This window comes from Rhyacophila brunnea, unplaced genomic scaffold, assembly GCF_057557595.1.
Source record: "Rhyacophila brunnea isolate RB1 unplaced genomic scaffold, BYU_Rbru_1.0 scaffold_13, whole genome shotgun sequence".
NCBI lineage: Eukaryota > Metazoa > Arthropoda > Insecta > Trichoptera > Rhyacophilidae > Rhyacophila > Rhyacophila brunnea.
In genome coordinates, this window is record NW_028232785.1 from 33915893 (window position 1) to 33939804 (window position 23912).

At 35.7% G+C, this 23912-nt stretch overlaps 1 protein-coding gene across 1 annotated transcript; it reads right to left on the bottom strand.

Annotated features, from left to right (window-relative positions):
* Positions 1–14456: 14456 nt before the first annotated feature.
* LOC147077345 (uncharacterized) lies at positions 14457–15516 on the bottom strand. The gene is made up of 3 exons (XM_085941060.1): positions 15374–15516; positions 15001–15137; positions 14457–14726 (listed from the first exon to the last, which is right to left on the bottom strand). The coding sequence occupies exons 1-3, from the start codon at positions 15423–15425 to the stop codon at positions 14457–14459; spliced, it is 459 nt and encodes a 152-aa protein (XP_085797186.1). The 5' UTR covers positions 15426–15516.
* Between the last annotated feature and the right edge of the window lie 8396 nt (positions 15517–23912).

The following is a 23912-nucleotide window of genomic DNA, read 5'->3' on the forward strand; positions in this document are numbered from 1 at the left end:
AGGAGAATCTCTCTGGACTGATTTGCCATCAGAAAGTCGTCTAAGTAAGTGACGATTCTCATACCCTTTCCCCGGAGGTGTTCGGCCACCCAGTTTGTTAACGAGGCAAACAGTCTTGGTGCTGCCGACAGTCCGAATGGAAGCACGTGAATTGAAGGAGTTCTCCTTGGTAAACTAGCCAAAGAAATCGGCGATGTTGTATAGCTATAGGTACATGTAGGTACGCTTGGCTTAGGTCTATTTTTACTAACCAGTCTTCCCTTTGCAGGAATGTTGGGACCTTGAAGTGGTGGAACAGTTTGAACGGCCTTGATTGTAGGAAACCGTTTAGGCGTTTTAGGTTGAAGACGGGTCGTTGACTGCCGTCTTGCTTCCTTACTAGGAACAGGGTTGAGAGGAAGCTTGGAGATGGTTCTGCCAATTCCAATACTCCCGATTCCTTCAGTTCCGCGATTTGTGAAGTGATCTCCGGCGATTGTCGCGTTTGGAAATCCTTCTGGAATTGCACGGAAAGCATTATTAGAGGGGGTTTCTTTATAAACGGAATACGGGTTCCCGTTATTATTTTTAATAATGGTGGTGGTGCACCCTTGGCCTGCCAGATTTCCTGGAAATGCTGGAGGCGTCCCCCTTTGAACGTGGTGAGGGAGACCCGGTCACCTGCGTCTTGGGTAAATGCCCCTTGCACCACCTCGGTTATCTCTGGGAAAACCTCGGTTGGATGGGCGTGGGCCTCTCGGCAGGCCACCCCTAACCTGGTCTGGTATCCTCCTCGTATATCCCTGCCTCCGAAAGGTGTCCTTGCGTCCACCTGACGAAGTGCTAGGTTGACTCTCCCTGACCTGGTCAATCACTTTGGTGGTCTGATCGAAGACCTTCTCACGACCCCCACCTCTCTCTAGGAATACCGCCAGTTTATCTTTATTGAAGATGTGTTCGGCGCTAGGTGGGATCTTGTTAAGAGCCTCTCGGGTGAAGGTGTCTCTTATACCGGAGAGGATTTTCTTCCGCCTCGTCTGAACTAACTCTGCCCGCTTTCCACAAAGGATTCGGGTGACGTCCTCAGACGATGAAGAGGGCCCGAACTCCTTTACGACTGTCTCAAAAAGAGCCGTACCGATGGTGTGGTTGCTGACAGAGTCGACCACTCGCTGCAACGCGTCCCGAATACACTCTTTTTGAGCGAGCATTGCATTTTGGAGGCCGGCAATCGTACGCTCCATTAAATGTATTGTTTGCGATGAATGGTCGTAGGGGCGGAACTCATCGTTGAGTCCCAACTCAACGAAAGACGGGGCCGCCAAATATTGTTTTTGGGTTTCAGCGTAGCGAACCCCCGCCCAATTATCTGTGTCGAACAGTTGGAGCCTGGTAAGTTCCGCTACCCGAGCTTTGTCTGGCGTCGGAAAAGCAGGCTCCTGAACTATGACGCTAAATACAGGCAACGGAATCCTGTTGGGTTTTTCCGCTGTCTCAGGCCTTGCGGGCGGCCGTAAAAAACTTACCGGAGAGTCGATGTTTACCATCGGCTTCTGCGGAGTAGGCACCACTGCAGGCAGACCCTGTTGGGTCAAGATTGAAGATTGAAGACTGATGAGGAAGTGCAGCCTTGGTTTGAAGTACCAATAATTACGAACCCAAACGTCCCGGACGCCTCCACCATAAAGCAAAAGAATGCTGATGATTCACGTTACAAGTTTGAGGTTAGTTTTTTTTAAGAATCTGTCAAATACCACTGCAAAACACCAGTATGGAGTACCTATAGTATGTTTTTATATTTTACAAACTATTTAAAAATGTTTTCTAATTTTGTTTAATCAATGACACCCTAACATTCAATTCAGTAGAAAATTATTATTTTATTTCAGTAATAATTGTTCATCATTATGTAATAACATGCTAGGCGTATAACTCGTTTACACGTGCATGGATTTACTGCTGACAGTACGTATTATCGCGGCCATAACAAGAAAATGCACGTATTGACATGCATGTTACAATATTGCATGCATCAATCAAAAGAGTTCGGAAGCTTCTGAATTTGTATGCGACAAATCTGCGCCAGCGCAGTAGAACGATAGTGGCGAACCTGGCGACAAAAAAACAAACTTCACCGCTCATTTTGAGGTGAACCGAAGTCTTACCGTGAAATGATAAGATCGCGTCTCGCTCACTCTTCATAAATGAGATTGGAGAGAGACAGCACTTTTACGTTTAAACAACTATTGTCACGACAGTTTAAAATACTCAAGATTGCTGCAAATAAATCGATGCACGTGTACAGGCATTATTAATCTACCTATGCTGCTAGATATGTGTATCTTATTAAAAGATACTGCGTTTTAAACGCATATAGCTAACTGTCAAACACATTTCGTGATTTTATTTAACTATCATAATATCATAGCATAATATATTAAATTTTTTATATTAAAATAATAAGCATTGCATGGGTAGGTGATTATTTTTTATCTCTGTGAAGGAAAAGTACGCTAACTTCTCTTTAATAGTAAGTAATAACATAATATAGGTACTCCAATTCTCCTACAAATAACAAATATATAACGATACATGGGATTTACTAGGTATTTATATTATAATGTGATCGTATTGTATTATGTTCCTTTCAGTACCCTGCAAAACCTGAGACTGACTACAACAGATCTGTTGACGTCAAGCGCGAGCTTGTCGAAGATTCAGTACATCCATTTTATGATGAAGATCCTCAACCAGGATGCTCGCATTCAGAATACAGACCAGTACAACAGGTATGTCCGATTTAGATGTAAAGATTTCATCTCCTCCTTGACGTCGTCTGTCGAAGGTCGGCAACTGAATTTCATTATATCTCAATTCTGGATCAGCTATAACTATAACTCTATGTCACTTCTTCATTGAGGTTAGGTAGGTACTTAAGTACTTACCTTCATATAAGTACTTGCATTAGTTTAGTATTTGATCGTTGAACCTGTGTGTGCTAAAGAAGCTGATGACTATTTATTAAGATTTTTTCATATCACATTTGAAACCCACCATCACTCCATAGTTTGTACGTTATTTTTTTGTTAAATACCTAAGCTGTTTCGTTTGTGTGAGCGCATTAACTTGTTTTAGGTGGGTAGAAAGTAAACCGGATACGGTTTGAGATTTGACGTTTGGTTCAGTGTTCCATTGAAAATCAAACCATTCCAAACTGTCAGAAATGATTTGGAATGAAACGTCAAACCAATTCTTACGATACCTACATAGACTAATGACGATCTGTTAACGTTAAAGTGATGAAAAGCCTTATTCGGCATTTAAATATCGTGAGATGCTCATATTAATATTTTAGACATTTACACCATAGTTCACTTGAATTAGGTATATCTTAATAATCAATACCTACAAATTATTCATAAGTTACCATAGGTACGCGAACAAAAAATCGCTTTTGGTCTTATTATCCCAAAATTCCAGCCATATTTTCTATGCAAATAGTTCGATTTAATATCATTAGGTAACCACCCATGTTATCATGTCAGACCAATAATTTATTTTCATTTTATTTATATTAGGTACTACAAACTGTGTTAAATCAACCCGGTTTTATATTACCTAACGAAGTTTATCAATTTAGGTTCGATTGTCGTCAGAGTCACAATATTCATGAAGCATTATTTATATTTTGTACATTTAAAATTAATGAATACGACAGTTAAATTTGTGTTATTGTAGACGCCTAGCTATAGGTTCAAATTTCATAACAAGTTGACATTGAATTAATTTTGAATATCGGCAACACTAATTAGTAGGTATTCAGAAATCGCGTTCCCGTGGAAATTTTGCCAAATGGTTCTAAATCCAACTATCCGTTTTGATTTTTTTGATTGAATTTCAATGGAACATACCTATTATATTGTATTTAAATCTGCGAGTATAGTAACACGACAAGGACAAATAATAATTGTATCGCTCAAATTAAAGGCCGGTTTGTATTAGTCGAGCAACTTAGTCTGTGGCGACTAATTTAGTAACTAAACATGACGTATGGACAGAAATTTAGTCGAGTAATTATTTAGTAAAATCATATAGTCGAGTCAATCCATTTTCTTCTAATTTTTCGGTCAAGTAGCGACCCCCACCACCTCTCACTAAATACCAAACAAGCTTCGAGACAAGTCTGAACACGTTATCTTTAGCTAGGTTTTCCTCTTTTCTTCCTTCAATTCTTCTAATATATTTAGCCATTACAATTGAAGTTATTAACTTAAACGGTGGCTTAAACGTTGGAATATCACGCCGTGGGTCCCAGGTTCGAATCCTGGGTCTGGCAGCACACATATTGTTTTTCAATTTGTATGTGAGTCAGGGTTTGGACCTAATAAGTTGAGCAAGTGGCTGACATCCATTTCTCGTAAAAAACAAAATCTGTTAATACAACCTCTACTCTGTGGAGGTCCATATGATCTTATTAGGATCGGACATGGCCAAAAAAAAAAATATATTTTATTTGTAATACGCAATGAGTGTCATCCAGCGGCGAAGGGTGTACATACGCTGCTAATATCCGACATAAATAGTACACGCAAAACTTTGTCAGTTATACATAATATTTGTTCAATTAATTAATCAATAATTTACTGATGGTGTTACTCGTAGTTAGTTTAAAAAAAAACCCTGCGAAACCAAGCCATAATATTATGTTATTACATGATCTATAGATCGAAGAATATTTTTTATTAATAATTACGGTTCGGCATAGGCAAGGCTTTATGCATTTTAAAAAACTTACCAAGTGACACGGCCCCAAAATGTAGGCCCTCAGCCGGCATTTTTCCTTAATAAATTAGTGACGTCACAACTTTTCGATCCGATCGTGAATGTCGATTTTACTTGAAAAATACGTGCCCAATCTCTAAACAAAGCTATAGTTATTGTGTATTGAGTCCCGTAGTACAGTCTGAGTGACATATAGCCCCTCAGAATGAACGGCGGATGAATTTTTTTTCAAGGGGACCAAATGGTCTTATAAGGTGGAATGTAAGTAATTGAAATGTATAGGATTAAGGTTAAAAATAGATAATAAATTGTAAACGACTTATGAGATATCATTTGCTAAACATTGTAAATAAATGTCCATTTCTATTTAATCTGATTTTGAATTATATAAAAATAAATTTTATTTTTCTAAATTAAGTCGCGATGTTTTCGCCGCGGCCAAAGTCAAATGCCTTAAATAAATAAATTATGATATCAAATATTGTCGTAATTAAAATCTAATGATTACGTTTTGTAAGTACTAATTACGCACACTCAATTTAAATAATAAATTAATATTTCGAATCGTATTAAAAAGGGTACCAATTTAAGTACCTACTTTTGTAAAAGTTAAATGAAGGAATTTCGAAAATGGAAATTCTGATAATGTAAGTCTAAGGGCTCGGTTGCTTTCTTAATTTACGAATAAAAATTATTCTTTAGATCTGCCAATTAACCTCGGCAGATCAATATTAAATTACCCAAAATAGGTAATTTTCAAACTCAATAAATGAAGACTTGTCATAGAAATTTTGATTGAAACTAATGTTATACCTTTAAGTTGAAGTGTTCTATAAATATAATTGAATAAATTTTAATCGCAACCCTTTCCGGCTATCCGTAATTGGCCCGCAAAAGTTCTGCATAAAAGAAACGGACAACTGCGATTTCTGCCAGTCTTATTATATCTGCGCTCTTGGACGGTGATTTTAATGACTCCCGCCTCTGTTGCGTATTATTTTTAGCGAAAATATTTTCATTTTTCCTTTCCGTTAGCTCGATAAACGAACTAACAGATATTTGGAATATTTGTGTCAAAAGCCCTATAAGGACTTTCACGACTGTTATCAAACTTGTACCGCCTATAGGTATTAATTAATTATATATTTTTATTCTATTGAATGATCATAATTTTCCGGAAAAGCCGGGAAATAAACAGCTTTTCTATGATTGGTCCGAAACTTTGGCCATTAGCTCTGTGGAGGAGGTAGAACGATCTCCCATTGGTCCATATTTCGAATGACGTCAAAATCTCGGGTTTTTCCCGCTGTGAGTCTATATAACGGTCTGCATTTTATGTACCGTCAGTCGTCGGTTTTTCAGTATTCCCGGAAGGTTGTGCCCGGAGGCGATCCGAATTCGCTTAGTTTTGGATATTTCTCCGATATTCATTCGGGAGATATTTCGGCCGCGTCGTAGTCTGACGTCACGGCGGATGACGTGTGTGATTCGAGTTGTCAATCGATAACGTAATAATACTGCGTCGTATTATCGTTAGCGAGGTTATCTCCGCGATATATTTTTTTTTGAAAGAGCATAGCTCCTTAAAGTTTACGGTCGGCGACTCTTAGTTATAAGTGTGTAATCGTACATTAATTAAACATAAAATAATTATAATTGATTAACTTTATTTAATAATTAATTTAAATAAGAGTATAAAATAATTATGTAATTATTCGAAATTAAACTAAAGTGTATAATTGTCGATTATAATTAATTAAGAAAAGAAATTAAATTTGTTATCGAGAATAATTTAATAAATAATTTGAATTGAATTACAAAAAGGAGTTTTCATTTTTATTTTGAAAAACAACCAATGAAACATTTCGTGAAAAACATCTAATACTAAGGGAAGTGACAGATAGTCAGCTGTCTTTGACGTTTACGTAAATATTTACGAAAATAAGTTCGATCTGAAAGACAATCGGATAATTAACGATCTAGGTGCTAACCTATCACTAGGTAGTGGTCCTAAATAATATAAAGTTAAATAATAATGATCAAGTGTATTCCAAAAGTGTCAATCAAGAACTTTAGTTGATCACCCTCTCCCCGAATAGTATCGAGCTAGCCAAACAAAGGTTCTTAATCGGTCCGAGGGCAGAACCGGTTGTAGATAAAGTACCTTTGAGACTATTCCCGGACCGGGGTGAACGTCACAAGCCATCTGTAAAATGTACTTTTAATTCAACTAAAACAAATAAGTATGACCAGTAGAGTACACTATTTGGTCGGATCTCCCATAACATTGGAATGTCGTTCGGTGATTATACATTCACCTGCCAAATTAAGTCATACATAGGCGACCAATTATTGGAGGAAGAGCTCTGAGAGACCTTTTCTGGCTTATCGTAATAAGAATACTGTTAAATATATATTAATAATGTTGTTATTTTCAGAAGTGTGAAAACGGTCTGATGAATATTAAGTATGAGAATGATGAAGAGGGAGTTATCATCAAAGAAGAATTCGTTGAGAATGCAATCCACCAAATTAATGCTGAATTAATTCAACATGGCTGCTCTAATCTACAATACAAGCCATTAGACCAGGTATGTTTAATTACAAAGGTTGGTTTTTTAAATCCGATGGAAGTTGAAATTTAAAAAAAATGTACAAGTTAAATTCAAATATCTATTTTTTGAAAAATCGATACTTTCATTGCATTACCATTTGAAAATGATTTCGGGCGTTTTGCCACCGCAGCTATTCTCAATTAAGCAAATTCTGGCGCCCAATTTGAAATACTTATATTACTAATGGTCCTATAGTACTGGAAATGTTGGCTTCTAATGCATTTAATGCTGCTGGTTTATCAGCATATTACAGTGACTTCACGAAGCCTCACAGGAAATAATCCAGATATGTCAAATCGCACGACCTCGTATGCCAATTGACATGTCCATTTCTCAATATCAAGTTATTGCCAAATCTTGATTTAAATAAGTCGATGATTGCGGTCGCTGTATGGCACATCCTGTTGAAATCACCGTTTTTTCGGATGAATCCATATTCTTCTTTTCTTTAGACCATGTCTGATCCTTATTAAATTCATATGGGCCTCTACGGAGTAGAGGTTTATTTTAACAGATTTTTTTTTTACGAGAAATGGATGTCAGCAACTTGCTCAACCTATTAGATCCATACCCTGACAGACACAAGTTGAAAAACAATATGTGTACTTGCCAGACCGAGGATTCCAACCAGGGACCCATAGCGTTATAGTCCAACGCTTAAGCAACGCGGCCACCGTGGGTGTTAAGTACCTAAATAAAAAGGGGTCTCAAAATATCTCAAAGTTTTCTTTTTTGGCGAGAAGCTAAAAGCGTATCTTTTTCATCATTATGACGTTTTGCCGAAATAGGTATTATTTTCTTGAACCGCGTCTTATAATTCGGTGACGAAAAGATGGCAACACTGATCATAATAATAACAAAATAATAATTATGGTTCGACAAGGATATCCATTGACCTTAACGTGAGCTTTGGCCCCATTCTTTTATTCTTTTCTTTTTTATTCATTTTTAGATTTCCACTCTGCAATATTTCGCAGTTCTTCAGAGTAAACCATTGGACATCGTTGAAAAAGATACGGTTGACAATAACCTTGGTTACAACAAAATAGCACATGCAATCAATAAAAATAGAAAAATGATGATGCAGCATTCGGAAATCACCATCGATAAACTGAACATCAAACGTGAATTTAAGAAATTATACTTGCCAAAGGAGGTTCGAATTAAGTTGAGAAGAGTAACATATTATCCACGTAACTTTATTTGCAAAGTTTGTTGTGGAGTGTTTGAAACTGTAATACATCTAAATCATCACTATGTTTCATGCATGAAGTCTCAGCATCTTAAGTCATACAAGACACATACTCTCGAGAAAAGATATCAATGCGATGTGTGTTTTAAAAAATTCATACAAATTAGTTCTCTGAAATCACATAAAATCACACATACTGGTGAAAAACCACATCAATGTAATGTGTGTTTTAAAAAATTCGCACAAATTTGTAATCTCAAATCACATAAAATGACGCATACAGGTGAAAAGCTACACCAATGCGATGTGTGTTTTAAAAAATTTCTGCTAATTGGTCATTTAAAAACACATCAAATGACACATACTGGTGAAAAACCACATCAATGCGATGTGTGTTATAAAAAAATTCTGCAAATTGGTCAATTAAAATCACATAAATTTACACATACTGATGAAAAACCACAACAGTGCGATGTGTGTTTTAAAACATTCTTAAAATTTGATCATCTAAAAACACATGAAATGGCACACATTGGTGAAAAACCTCATCAATGCGATGTGTGTTTTAAAAAGTTCATCGTATATAGTAAACTCAAAAGACATAAAATGACACACACTGGTGAAAAACCACATCAATGCGATGTGTGTTTTAAAAGGTTCATACGAAGTTGTGATCTCAAAAAACATAAAATGACACATACTGGGGAAACACCACATCAATGCGATGTGTGTTTAAAAAAATTCAGACAAATTAATGGTCTCAAATATCATAAAATGACACATACTCGTGAAAAATTGCATTAATGTGAATTTGGTTGTTAAAAAATGCCGGATTAACGAGAAACCACAATGAGCTAGCACACCACCATCTTTAGATCGGCAATGGCTAACAGCATTTATCGATCTACCTTTATACATTTTACAGACTAACAAAAACAAGATAGATTTAAATAGAGATAAACAAGCCTCGCTTTCTATTGCAATGCATTCTATTACGAACCCTATGGTACCCTTATGACATCATCGTTATTCACAAAACACATGCAGCCAAATGCAAAAAATAAGATAAATGTTGTTTTCTTACATGTCATATTTTGTTGCTTACAACTTTTTCCAAGTGACACACGTAATTGAAGGCCAACCATCGCTTTCTAATATTATAGGTACCTCGTCAAAAAGGCGACCTCTTCTCTGCCGTCTGTGTGATAACGTCTAAGACGCACTTTGGTTGGTGCGCCTGATAGTGGGGCCGCCCGGACAGTGCTGTATACGACGTCTGATGAGTGGAAGAGAAAGTATTCGAAAGCCCACGCGCTATAATTTATTTTAAAACTGCTCGGTTATTACATTGAACAATTATTTTTTGTGACTAAATGGTGCGTCGTATCAAAGCATATTTTACTTGGAGTAGGTAGGTACCTACTTAAGTATCTATATTTTTTGTCTTTATTTTTAACTACTTGCTGTAATTATATTATACGATTCTAATAATTGTTGAAGATTGTTTTATTGTAAACTAATCAACTAATAATATTAATAATCATATGTACACCATCCTTATTATATATTGACATATTGACTGTACAAGGAGACTAATTCTAAAAAAATACGTACGCAATTGGTTTATCCATGGGCTCAACATTGTGAAGCGGGCCCCCAGGCTAGGATCTTTGGGGGGCCTCCCTACCTATCGCTAAGGATAAAGACAGTGTGAAGCTCTACAGTAGCGTTTTCCAAATGGTGTACGCTGTAAAATTAATAATGTGTATGTTTAGTGTTTTATTGTATATTTTAATACATCCATTTTAATTATTAAGGTGTCATGTTATAACATGGCCACACTTTAAAATTTGATGTTTATTTATGACGCTGGCAACGCTTGCAAAAGCGTGAGAGCAATTTCATAATGATGCATCTGTTTAAATCAACATAGTTAGGTGCAGGTGTTTACCCCAAAAGGGTGAGAACAGATTGCACGAGCTCGTAAACAATATTAATAATTATCACTTAAATGTATTTCTTAACTCGTGTCAGTATTTTAAAAGAGGGTGAGAAAAATGCATCTGTTAAGAGATTTTCTTAATAGCACTTTAAAGTGCTATTTGTATAAAGAGATACATATATCATCTTATTTATTCCTGCAGATGTGCATTCGGTTCAGGACGTTATTTTAGTTAATTTACTGCTTTTAGATGGTGACCTTAATACTGTGAGATCCCTTTGAACATTTCTTAAGTTGACACAGTCAAGTGGGTGCATAAATGTTTATATTATATTATATTGTTTACTTTAAAAGCTTAAAGTTTGTATGATGCAATAATCAAATAGCATTGAAAATTAAATAGGTGTGATGTCTTATTAGTGTACACAACAGTACGACCACAGAACTTTAAATAATATCTAATATAATTGAAGAAAAATAGCGCCGCAGGCGACTTATTTACTATAAAGCAAATTTGTGATGTGTGCCTATCTCTCTTATCTGGTCGACTCGTCTCACCGGGCTACCAGGCTAGAGCCCTGTCAGCCCCCCTTGTTGGGGTCATGGGTTTATCAAATAGGTAAGTACCTAGTGACAATACTACGGTCCTGGTGAAGATGCAAGAGCGTTAAATTCACAACCGGCCCTGTCCCTAGACCAGATTGAGAGCTCCTGCTTTAGGCTAGCTCAGCGCGGGGTCGATAAGGGCAGTCAAGTACGAATTCTTAACGACATCTATTAATACACCATAGCAACACTGCGTTGTAATGATTTAGAAACGCCACCAGGAGGGCGATTCATGAATTTAGCACAAGTGACCAGTTGCACAACTATTACACAACTTGCTTCAACTTGCTTCAACCGTAGCATATTAAAAGTCGACCGCTGGATGTCACTAGGCCAGGCTTTGGTAGTACACATGCTTTGACGGTAGAGGCGCTCGCAACTTTCCGTTTGACATAATAAACGTCAGATTTTCAATTCGTATCATACGTAATATTGGAGAAAGCTGTTAATAAATTGTTATACATTTACCATTTATTACTACATATTACCGCTAAAATTATTATTTCGTGTTTCAATTCTCATTTAAGGAGGTGTTTATTGTGATTTTGTAATAGTTTGTCTGTAAAATATTGTTGTATCTTGTATTGAATATTCTAATAATGGAGACGTTTCTTTCTTTTAATTATCTACGTACGTTTTATATCGCAACGTTGACGGGTAAATACTGATTAAATATGATGTTATTAACATATTTTAGGTTATTTTACGCCCACAAAATGGAAGTCCCGCAGTCAGAATTCGGTAATCGAACGGATGCGTTCAATATGACCGACAACTCGTTTGTAAAACGTTTTCGGCTATCGAAACGATTAGCAGATCGACTTATTACCAGGTTGGAAGAATTGATGGCACCTCCACCCAGATCTTCGGCATTAAGCGTCGAAACTAAGGTGAGTGGTGAACTTTGATGTCTATTTATATAGGTAATGAAAAAAATATTAAATGTTTGTCGCTTAACATTGTTTCTTGTGTGTAGGTTTTAGCCACACTTCGGTTCTTGGCGACTGGAAATTATCAAACGGGTGTCGGCGATGAGCACACAGTTATGATAAGCCAAGCATCTGTCAGCAGAGCCGTTCAAGAAGTGACGATGGCCATTGATGACCATTTGTTGAACGAATGGGTGCTATTCCCTTCTGAAAATTTGGAGCCTATGAAACAAGAGTGAGTACTTATATAAAATAATTAATTATCTACACGTAAATTATCATTTGTGCCAAATTTAAAAAAAATTTAATGTTTACTTGTTTTCAGATTTTACAACAAATACGGTTACCCGGGTGTATCGGGGGCCATCGACTGCACACATGTGGCAATTGTTGCTCCACCTGCCAATGATCCTCTTCGCCCGGAGTATATCTACGTCAATAGAAAACTATATCACTCTATCAATGTGCAATTGGTAAGCTAACTATTCAAATTAATTAAAATATTATATACAGCAAAATATTGCATAAATTTGTCTAATCCTATTTAATCTCCTTTCTCGTTAGGTATGTGATGCAAAGTTGCGCATTCTTAACGTGAATGCACTGTTTCCGGGCAGCACCAACGACGCTCACATTTATAAAATGTCTGAAATTGGGACTGTCATGGAATTTATCCATAGGCAACATCCTACGACATGGCTGCTCGGTAAGTAAAATAGGTACTCTATATTTATTGTAGAAGCCACAATAAAAAAAGATTTTTTGTGACTTTGCTGACCCAATATTCAATTACCCATCTATTTGATCACCGGTTTTCACAAAACAGTCTCTTACGTTACCTCTTAGGAATAACCTGGAAATAAGGCAGCGAAGTATCTATCAGTAACTATAAATAAATACCACATGAGTTAAGACGCCTCAATAGCTCATCAAAAATAAAATAAGTAAAAAAACTGTGAAGTTATGAGGTTTTCATATCTTGACGCCGATATGCATCGGACACATACTTAAAAATCAAAACTATGATTCTGTTACTCTATGTTAATATTAGAATATTTGAATATTCTTGTGAAATATGAAAGCAATAAAAAAAATGATTATTTCATATACTTTAGAATTTTATTTCATCCTGTCTCAAAAAATGATTTATGTACACAATCAATAGCACAATTCACTAAATTTAATATAGTTTTGCGTAAAATTTGCATTTTCAAGATACTTATTATATCAAACAAAATACACTATGCTGGCACACATAAACACTCTTTAAACAATTCCTTAGAAATATTTTATAGACTAATTATACATAGTAATTATACGCACAAAATATGAAATTTAATATAGGTTTGCATAAAATTTGCAAATTTTCAAGACACTTATTATAATAATAACAAACAATATAAGGCTGGAAAAATCACAGATGCAGACACACATAAATACTCATTAAACAATTCCATTTAAATAAATCACTGCATTGAAACAGAACTAGACAAATTATTGGTTTTTCATAAGGATACTGACATGAATGTATACTTTGAAATAGATTTCTTTTGAGTATTTACATGAAAAAACTGTTTTGAGACAAATATAAAATAATGTTTCACAGTTGATTGTAAACAGGTGAAATCATACATCGTTTAAAATGTAACAAGGATCACTTATACTGATATACACGATGCTGTAAAATTTTATTTTATATTCGGCTCAACACGGTAATTATGATTCAGTGAAACCCCCGAAATAGCAACAACCACCCCAAAGAAGCGATTACGGTGCATAGCCGAGATTGTCAATTTTTGCACCTAGCATTAATATTAGTGCGCTCAACTCTGACTTGGCTGCACCGATCAGAGCCACAGTCTCTGACTTGGCTGCACCGATCAGAGCCGCAGTCTCTGACTTGGCTGCACCGATCAGAGCCGCAGTCTCTGACTTGGCTGCAATGATCAGAGCCTGCGTGTCTGACCTGGTTGCAATGCCGAGAGCCACCATGTCAGACCTGAGCGCAGCAACGTTGATGGTCAGCAACTCTACGGCGGCATTCAACACGGGCACCGGACCCATTGTCTGCGTTGCCACAGAAGTTTGTGACAACGAGAGCCTGTGGGCTCTCACTGTTGCTGGGAAGACTGCACTGCCTTCACTTGTAGCAGCATGGGCTCTTGTGAAAGCAGCACTGTCTTCCAGTGCAACAGTTTGAGCCGTGAGCCGTGGTGTCGCAGAAATTGCACATTCGGGGGTTGTCATCATATCTGCATCTGATGATGATTCAGAATATGCTGTAGTAGGTACAGTAAGAGGGGTTGCGGTGAGTGCCACCTCCATGCTGCTGGTGCTGGGTTGGATGATCCACCGCTGGGGCTCCGACGTTGACACAGACGCGACCCAAAATTTCCTGTAGTACCTGTGAATTAAATGTTATCACCATAAGTAAACGTGCGACGGGTGAACCCTTTTATACTGTTAATCAATATAGAATTACATGAATGACCTACCCCCCCAGTGTAATTGCCCTGTCTACCTTGCTCCCCAGTAACTGTAAATGGCACTATTAGAGCCATAATTCGCTGCTGGAGAGCAGACAGCCGGATTCTACAGGGCGGGCCGCCTCCTGTCTTCCTCTGGGAGATCAGGATTTTGGCCATTTTGGCCCGCGTGTTCCGCCTCGTGTCTTGCCATACCTGTAAACAATAATAATTAGAAATTTTCAATTTCAACAATATTACTAACGATCTAGTACTATTTACAGCAGTGACATTTGGGATGCTTTCAAAAGATGTGGTTTAATTTATGAAAACATTTCTTACTTGAACTTGCTATCTATAGCTACCTATGGTGGATTTATGTGGAGAGTAAGATATTTTGTAAAATAATATTGGATAGGTTGTTGACACAGTCTATTATATTTAAATAAATAATAATTTTTACCAATACTAGTAATAAATAGTAAATCACCTTTTTCCACCGTCTGTGGGATTTTGTAGCACCGCCCAAACAAGCATTTAATTGCTCCGACAGTTCTGTCCACAACCTCTCCATGTCGAGGCTGGTGAACTGCCCGGTGAGCCTTCCGGCGACGAGGTCTGGATGCACTACGGAAAATATGGTAATGTTATAGTATTCCATATCATTGCGGTTAAGCTGGTTTGAGTTACAGTAAGTTATGGTTTGGTTTTTAGTCTCATAAAACGAGGTCATTACACAATTATAAGTATGTCATAATAATGACACAGGCTATGTCTCGAACTGTGTTAATTCCACATGTTGGCATAACTTTAGTAGGCTACATTTCTTACGAGTATTGAATAAAAACGTGGTAGCTACTGACATTCCATGAATTCTACCAATTGCTCCATCTGGTGGCTATTTGCCGCTGGCATTTTGTTAATTCTGTAAAGGAATAAATAAATACACTTTTAGTATGATTTCTACATATTATTTTATAAAAGAAACAGTATATTTGAAAACAAATCTGACTTACCGACGTATCTGTTCTTATGAAAGTTTTTGCGCGCGAGAAATAGCTGTCAGATGTGGGCATAGACAAAAAAACTCTTAGGCGATCATAAATGTACGCCCGTTTTTGGCAATTATTAGGTTGCATTATTGGACACAGGAAGGAACAGTGTGCTTCTGTCGAAGCATCACTTTCCAATTATGACTACTCACACTACTCACGTCGGCCATGCTAAATTCATGAATCGCCCTCCAGATATGGGGATGACGTCAGAATGTAATAGGTATGTTATTTATTTAATTAAAAATTGTTTCATGGCCACTGCGTGAAACGTCAAAAAAACAGCTGGTGATTTAAATTCAATGTCACCGAGCTCACGTGCCGTATTATGACACTAGTAATATGGATCAAGGATCTATACTAAGTTAAAAGTTCTTGTAATTATAGTTAATTATTTATTTAATTATTCCTCAATAAAACAATTTTTATACTTACCTAATTAATTTTATTTGGTACCTATCTTATTACTAATATTTTTATTTATAAATAATTTCAATATGTTTATTTATTATATAAACTTATTTTAGTCACTTAATATTATTCTATATACTATGTATTTATTTTTATATTTATTTTAATTTATTCCTCTGTACCTTTAGGTACTTAGTAACTACGTACTTAATGACGTATTCATCCACGAGATGAATAATTTCAGCGGCGTCATATATTTATGTATATGTATGTATGTAGGTAGCGACTACGTATATCACGTGACGTATTTGTACGTACTTCGTATAAAGAAAAACTTTTCCGACAGATTTTTCAAACCGATCGCCTGCAAAACTTTGCGAAAATGGGCGTAGGAGTCGACGACTGGATTTGTATAGAAAAATGCGAATTTATATAGGCGACTGGCGGTAATTTCTTTGAAAATTTGACTTTAGAGGGACAGGACCCCCTTCTCCTTTCTTAGGATTTAACTAAGTATCTAGGGAATCGTTAATAAATCTGATCAAAAAATTATACAGGCCGATGAGGGTCTCATTTCCCTCTGTCGCTGTATATATATTAATTGTTTAAAGTCTAGCAAAAAGCGGGAGATAGCCGTACATGACGTTACATGACGTCCTTCCACCAGACCAGGAGCAAAATCCTCGGGCCAATCACGGAAAAGCAGTTCATTTTCCACTTTTCCGGAAAATTATGAACATCTAACTTAAAAACAAGGGTTTTCCAGGTATTTACAGGTGGGGTTAATTTTTTAATCATCGCAAAAGTCCAACTAGTAGTTTTAACGTAAATCAGGTAAATAATTTCCGATTCAAATATCGGGATTACAATATTACAAAAGTAGAGTTTAATGATTTAAAAAAGTGCATTTATATTGCTAATATGTACGAAAATATCATACCTACCACAAATAACCGCGCGAGCTTACAGTAGCCGCTGGAATGAATTGAAATTAAAACTCACGTTGTCTTTTATACTCAACATTTTCCGCACTGTTTTCCATCGTTCAAGGGGAAAACACTAGTTTCGATCTATACAGATATGTTCACAATATAAGACATCAATAAAGTTTAAGACCTAAACGATATTTTCACGATATTTGTGAGTTTACGGAATCCAAAGATTACCTGTTTTAACCGGATAACTGCCACCAGCTTCTTAGCATGCTTTTCTATTCCGAGAACAGAGGGCCGGCCAAGCAAAATGCGCGTGCAAAGACGCTCCACTTGAGACGCAATATATCGGCCGAGGTCAATGTTTTGAATAATTCAATCACATTTCCCACTTAGCAACATCTCTTAGGATCATGGTGTAATACTTACATTTGACAATTTCTATATTATCATCAACGAAACATCAATTTTAAACAAAGCTTTCTTGGGTTACCGAAACGCATCGCTAGTAGGGTTGTGCCACGGATCCAATATTTATCAAATTACACGCCGGGATTCCTGTTTACTTATAGTAGATGAAATCTAAATTATGGTTCGCTTATGCATACGAGAAATGGGGAATACTGTGATTCCTGAATATACACTAATACCTACTCAATAGAAGTGTCACATCTTGGAATACATACCAGTTGGATATTCGTAGTCTTATTTGACGTATCTATTTTGGTTTCGCGGCTGAAATATTTTCACTTTACAATTCATTTTTATTTTCTTTCATGATAGTTTTATAATAATTACTTTTAAACTTGTTGCATTTTTATTTGTAATTTACGGGTATGATTACGTATTTTTAAACCTTCGTAATCTGTGTTGTGTCATAGTTGTTTATTTTATAAGATATTAGTGTCGAGACTTATTTTATTCGCATAGTGTTTAACTTATTTGACTTTTTTGTATTATATCTTTTTATAATAAGTCAAGTTTCTGGGATATTTGAAATTTTTTACAAATAAATTTTTTTATCTTCTTCCTAATCAAAATGGAAGGAACACAAAGTACATCAGAAAATGCCGAACAGGCCTCACTGTTGAATCGTATGACAGTGATTTTGATGTAGATTTTGACGAAGAGGAACAAGATGTTTTGATTCTCAGTGCATATGAAGCTGCATATTGTAGAATTACTTCTCATACATAATCACGTTCTCATCTCTACTGTGTAAGTGCTGTGACAACCCTGGCGTTTTGTGAAACATTAAGTTTGATTTATTTCGATAAATGACGGCGTAAATGGACACATCGTGTATTAATTTGGTAAGTTTATATGATATAGTATTAATATAATGCCAAAAAAGTATATTTACTAAGGTTTATTTTTTCAAAGAAAATCGCGGCCCTCCGTATATGGCCATACTATTACCTCCTGGCATAGAACAGGTTAATTTATTTTTTTACAAATTGAAAACGGTCTGTAAGGCTTAGCTAACAGACTTAAGATATAATTGTTAATTTTAAATTAACAAAATATTAGTACCTCAACATCTACATTATTACAATTGCACTTTTCGCATTTATCCTACTCATTTACCACATAAGTATGTACTAAATATGTACGTACTTTTATTGCGAGCAAAAATTATAATTTATCATTTACATTAGATACACGCAGCCACCTGATCATTTAATTTTTATTACAACTTCATACGATAACATATTTTTATTACATATGGAGTTGATTTTATTCCGATGAGTGTCTCGCTCACTAGACATGGATTTTTTTACTGCAGAGGTTTCTTCCTCTACCTTATAGCGCTCTGAACTATTGTAGTTTTCTCGCGCGATATCAAAATATTACGCATGCAGAATAATTTTATACAATGCAAAAAGATTATTAAAAGTTACAAATCGTCGCCCTCAAGGAAGAACTCACCAAATACAGTTTTTGCTCAAAATGAGTTATTTATGCAGAAAATCTTGCAATTTTTAACTCTATCTTAGAAAAAATCACCAAAATTCTAACTATAGACGTTTTATGTTAAAAATTACAAATACAAAAAATTCACCAAGTACAAAGAAAAGATATTTGTGTTATGGAAAAAGTCACCGAAGTACTTTGGTGACTTCTTACATGCGTATTTTTCCCTATAAGCAACACTTGGTGACACATCTGTCACGTCTTGTCATTTCAATGTTGCGTATTTTGGCGGTTATTTTCTCTTCTCGGTTGTATCTCATGGCTGAGGATGGTGGATTACCTTTGAATACCGTCATCCTTAGGGCTACCAAGGCTCTCAGAGCAGAATGAATGGTGCCCCCAGTCAGCCCCTTTATTTGGTCACTCCAGCTCTTCTCTGGAGGCCACCCAAAACCACCATTCTCACCAAGTTGTCTGGTCTGCGCCGGACAAAATGTCCAAAAAACTTCAGGATGCGTCTCAGAAATATTTTCAAGAGCCGTTCCTTTTGCAGTCTCTGGATGATTAACTGGTTCGTCCTGTGTTTTGTCCAATAAATACGAAGCATTCGGTGCCAACACCACATCTCGAAGGCATCAATTGCCCTCCGCTCCCTTCCCTTCAGGGTCCATGATTCGCCACCGTATAACAATCTGGTGAACACTAATATTTGCACATGCATAATTTTTGTAGGAATTGAAATTCCCCGATCCATCCATATTATAGACGTGTCATTGCATTTTTCACAATCTGTATGCGTCTTCTTATTTCCGCTTCACATCCTGTTTTTCCACGAATGGTCGATACCTGATATACAAACTCGTCCACTGTTTCTAAGTTTTAGAATATACTTGATGTTGGTAGAAGGTTAGCCCGATCGACAACCATTGACTTGGTCTTATTCCAATTAATAAGGAGGCCGTATTTGTGACTCTTACTCTTCCGTAGCAGCTCTGAGAATTCTCTTTCATCAGCAGCGATTTATGTATTATCTGCGAATCATAAGTTATTTATTTTCTGGCCACCAATTGTTATTCTGCCTTGCTATTGGATCTAGGGATTTCCGCATTATATGCCCTCCATATTATTGAATAAATGGGGAGATAAAACACATCCCTGACAGACTCCTTTCTCAGTTTGGCAACTCTCAAAAAAATATGCGTCTACAATTTGACTGTATATTATTATATTAATACTATCGACCGAAGGTAGGTACTTGATGGAATTTGAATTTAAATTCTAATGGATTTAAGTTTTTTATTCTTTATTATTCTATTTGATCCGTTTTTTGCGACCCGGGTTTCGCCTTTCTGCAGTATTATTATTGATATGGTAGAGGGTTTTTTTTACAAACAATTGAACTGTTCATAATTAATTTGTTATATTTTTTTTATTGTGATCCTTGACTTAATAGGTAGGTGATAAAAGTTTTTGCCTACTCTATTGTATTGATTTGTTATATAAGTTAGAGTTAATAGTATTCATTGTCAGTGTACATTTGCCTTTTGGTGAGTGTACACAGTGCCTTAAGATGCCGAAAGGCGAAACCCGGGTGGCAAAAAATGACTCAAATGGAATAGTACAAAACTTAAATCCATGAGAATTTGACAATCTATGTTTGAGCTAAAAGTAAGGCTAGTTGCTATTATTGGAATGAAATGCATGGAAAAGGGGGCAACTCAAACAACAAAGGAAACTAAAATTGGTTTTGCTTTGATAAAATGGATGGAAAATCTTCCAGCTGAAGTCAAAAAACGTCTCACTATTTTCTGATCACGTGGTGGCCAGAACCGCAACAAAAATAATGCTGCTATATTTTTGTTCACAGTAATCAAACATCCTAAGATCCATTCATATCATTGAAAACATTTTTTTAGAATCTAGCCATTACTTTATGGAATGTAATAGCATGCATTCTGCGATAGAGCGGTAAAGTAAGAACAAGTCTATGAAATGAGTGGTTGGCTGGAAATATTTAGAAATGCGAAAGAAAGAACCAGAGCCATAGCGTGTTGAAGAGATGAAGTTCGTCGACATGATTGATTTTGAATGTTTGTCAAATCATATAATAAAAAAATCGATTTTAGGATGAAAATGGTGAGACTATAAGAAGATTAAAGGTGTCCGATTCAACCAAAAACTACCGGGTAGTATCCAGTTTAGATATGGCCACCGGAATGAATATAGGAATTTACAAATATGTCGACATGGGAAAATATTCATTAATTATAATAATATCAATTGCATTAAAAATAAAAATCATTCAACAAATTTAAAGTTTAAGTTTAGCATAAGAAATATTGTTAAAAGATAGCGCCATTTTTAACTTGTAAAGCTTTTAAGGTTGAATCATTTTTATTATTAATGTATTTAATATTATTAAAATTAATGAATTTTTTCATTGTATTCGAATGGTATCTGGCTGGATGATCTGGTCTTTTCGTACTCTCTGGGATCCGTCTGCTGAAGGCAGACAGTTCTGTCTGTGTTAGTACCTACCTATCTAAATGCCATTTAGAGCTTACCTACTGACTATTACCCATGATTACTTGGTTGTAGGTCATGCTTAAACGAGGTTGATTCTTTGCATTCCTCAATAAACAGAAAAAAAGAGTAGGAGTCAAATCATACTTCTCATTGAGGTAAATATGGTCAAAATATACAGCTTTTCTGTGCTTGATAGTTTTAGTTACCTATAAGTTTTTCTGTCTTACTTGCTGCTGTTAAAAACTTCACATTAGTAATGTGATCAGCCCAGAATATCTTCATGGTCCCTGTTACAGCCACACACAGATAGCCTTACCCTCTTCTTATTTAACGCCTCAGCTTTTACCAATAGACCAGAACGTAGCGTACCTACTGATGTACCTACCCTCTAGTTCAATGCTAGCTCAGGGTGTTGGTGTGCACTTGGGGTGTCAAATAAATTGTTTGTTTCAACTTTGCAATTTAGTGCTATAAATGAGCACTGGTTCAAAATTAAATAAAACACCAGGATTAGCTTTACTTCGTATATTGTTTTCGCCAGTTATTTTTATAATATTCCTTTACACTTGCATCTTAATATTAAGTTATAACTTTATAAAAATACTCCATTTATAACTAGAATTAAGAAATAAGGTTCTTAATATTTTTTATTTTTGAGGTACCTAATTAATGTTTTATAACACAATCCGATTGACAATTATTATTGCTTTGAATTACATTCCTTATTGTTTCTTAATTTACAATTGTGGCTTTTGGATTACAATCCTTATTATTCTTATTGTATAATAATTATTATTATATTTGAGCTATCACTTAAACACCTAGCGATGACTTTAGTTTATCCGGATAATTAAAACAATCTTTGCAGCGATCGGCGTCGGCTGTAAGTTTGCACTATTTTTCGTAAAAAACCGTTGAGGTCATATTACGTGCATCTCAGTCTGAGGCTCTAACCGCCCTTCCTGCGAGAACCGGCGCCTTTTACAGATATAAATTACTCCGCGTAACTCTGCTTCTAATTGGCTAACCGTTGGCATCAAAATTATTATCCGTATACATAGAATCTTATATCTACAAATATAAGTACAAGTCTTATTAATAATTAATATTAGGTTCTTATCTTAATACACATGCCCAATTACATAATGATGTTTAATTACAATTCAAAATAATACCAAATCAAACATTATTATAATATAATTCTTATAACCTACTAATTTCATTTGGCTTTCATCTCCTTCTTTCCGTTAGCACTTTCATGAATTCATCTACGGTATGAAAAATAAATTGTTACAATTACGTATAGCAGCAAGAATGGTTATGTAGAGGTTATATATTTTAACTTTACAAATGTCAAGTTGTCTATGGTCATCGATCGACCATAGACAATTATAATGAAACGAGTCACCAACTCAGTTGCAAATACAGCCTTAAACAGTACAGTCAATCATTCGAGCAACTCCGCATAAAGTTTCGATATCATATTATTCAAAATCATAATTTACCCTTCAGTAACAAAGTATAAAAACAATGTGACAGTCTTATTTTAGTGCCGTGTTAATCTTAAATGTTTTAGGACAATATAAAACAATCCATATCAAAACTGTGTCTCATTTAATCGTGCCCCGACCATTATATTATCACAAACACTAAGCAACCTTCTACATACAAATAATAGACGTAATATCTTCACAACCTAAAACAAAAGGTCATTACGTCTATAAATATTTATTATCCGCGAGCAAACGGCGATTCCACTAATGATTTTGTACACATACCGATTGTTTGTGATTGATGAAAAAATTACTCCGAAAGATTCGGGATAATGTTTACTAATCATGGAATTCATAGGTATCGAAAATTGTCCAGGAAGGATCCCGTGATTGGATTCCCTAGTGTCAATACGCTCAGATGCTATGCCACAAATACTAATTTGTCACATAAATAGCAGTGGCCAATACTACCAACATCATGTTTGACAGACTGCATAAGTGGTACGTCTTCATAAACGTCATAACATAAATATAAAATAATGGATAAGTTAGCGAGTATCTATACGAACATACGTTACAATTAGAAGGCAATAACACTAGTATGTCTTTGTTTGTTTTTTAAGACTACTAGATGTCGAGCATCAGCTATATAAACGTACATTGCAGATATAGGGGTTTTCACCAGTATGTGTCATTTAATGTTTCTTAAGATCACCAAGTTGCGAGCATATATGAAAATACATTGCATTTGTAAGGTTTTTCACCAGTATGTATCATTTTTTGTCTCTTAAGATCACCAAGTTCTGAGCATCTATATAAATATAAATTGCATTAGGCGGTTTATACCACTACGTGTAATTTATGTGTTTTGAGATGAACAAGATGCAAACATCTAAATAAAAATATTTTGCGTTGCGAACATCTATATTACCATACATTGCATTCATAAGGTTTTTTTTACCAGTATGTGTTATTTTGAGTTGACTAGGTGTCGAGGATTAATATGAACATACATTGCATATAAAGGGTTTTTCACCAGTATGTGTCACTTTATGTATCTTAAGATCACCAAGT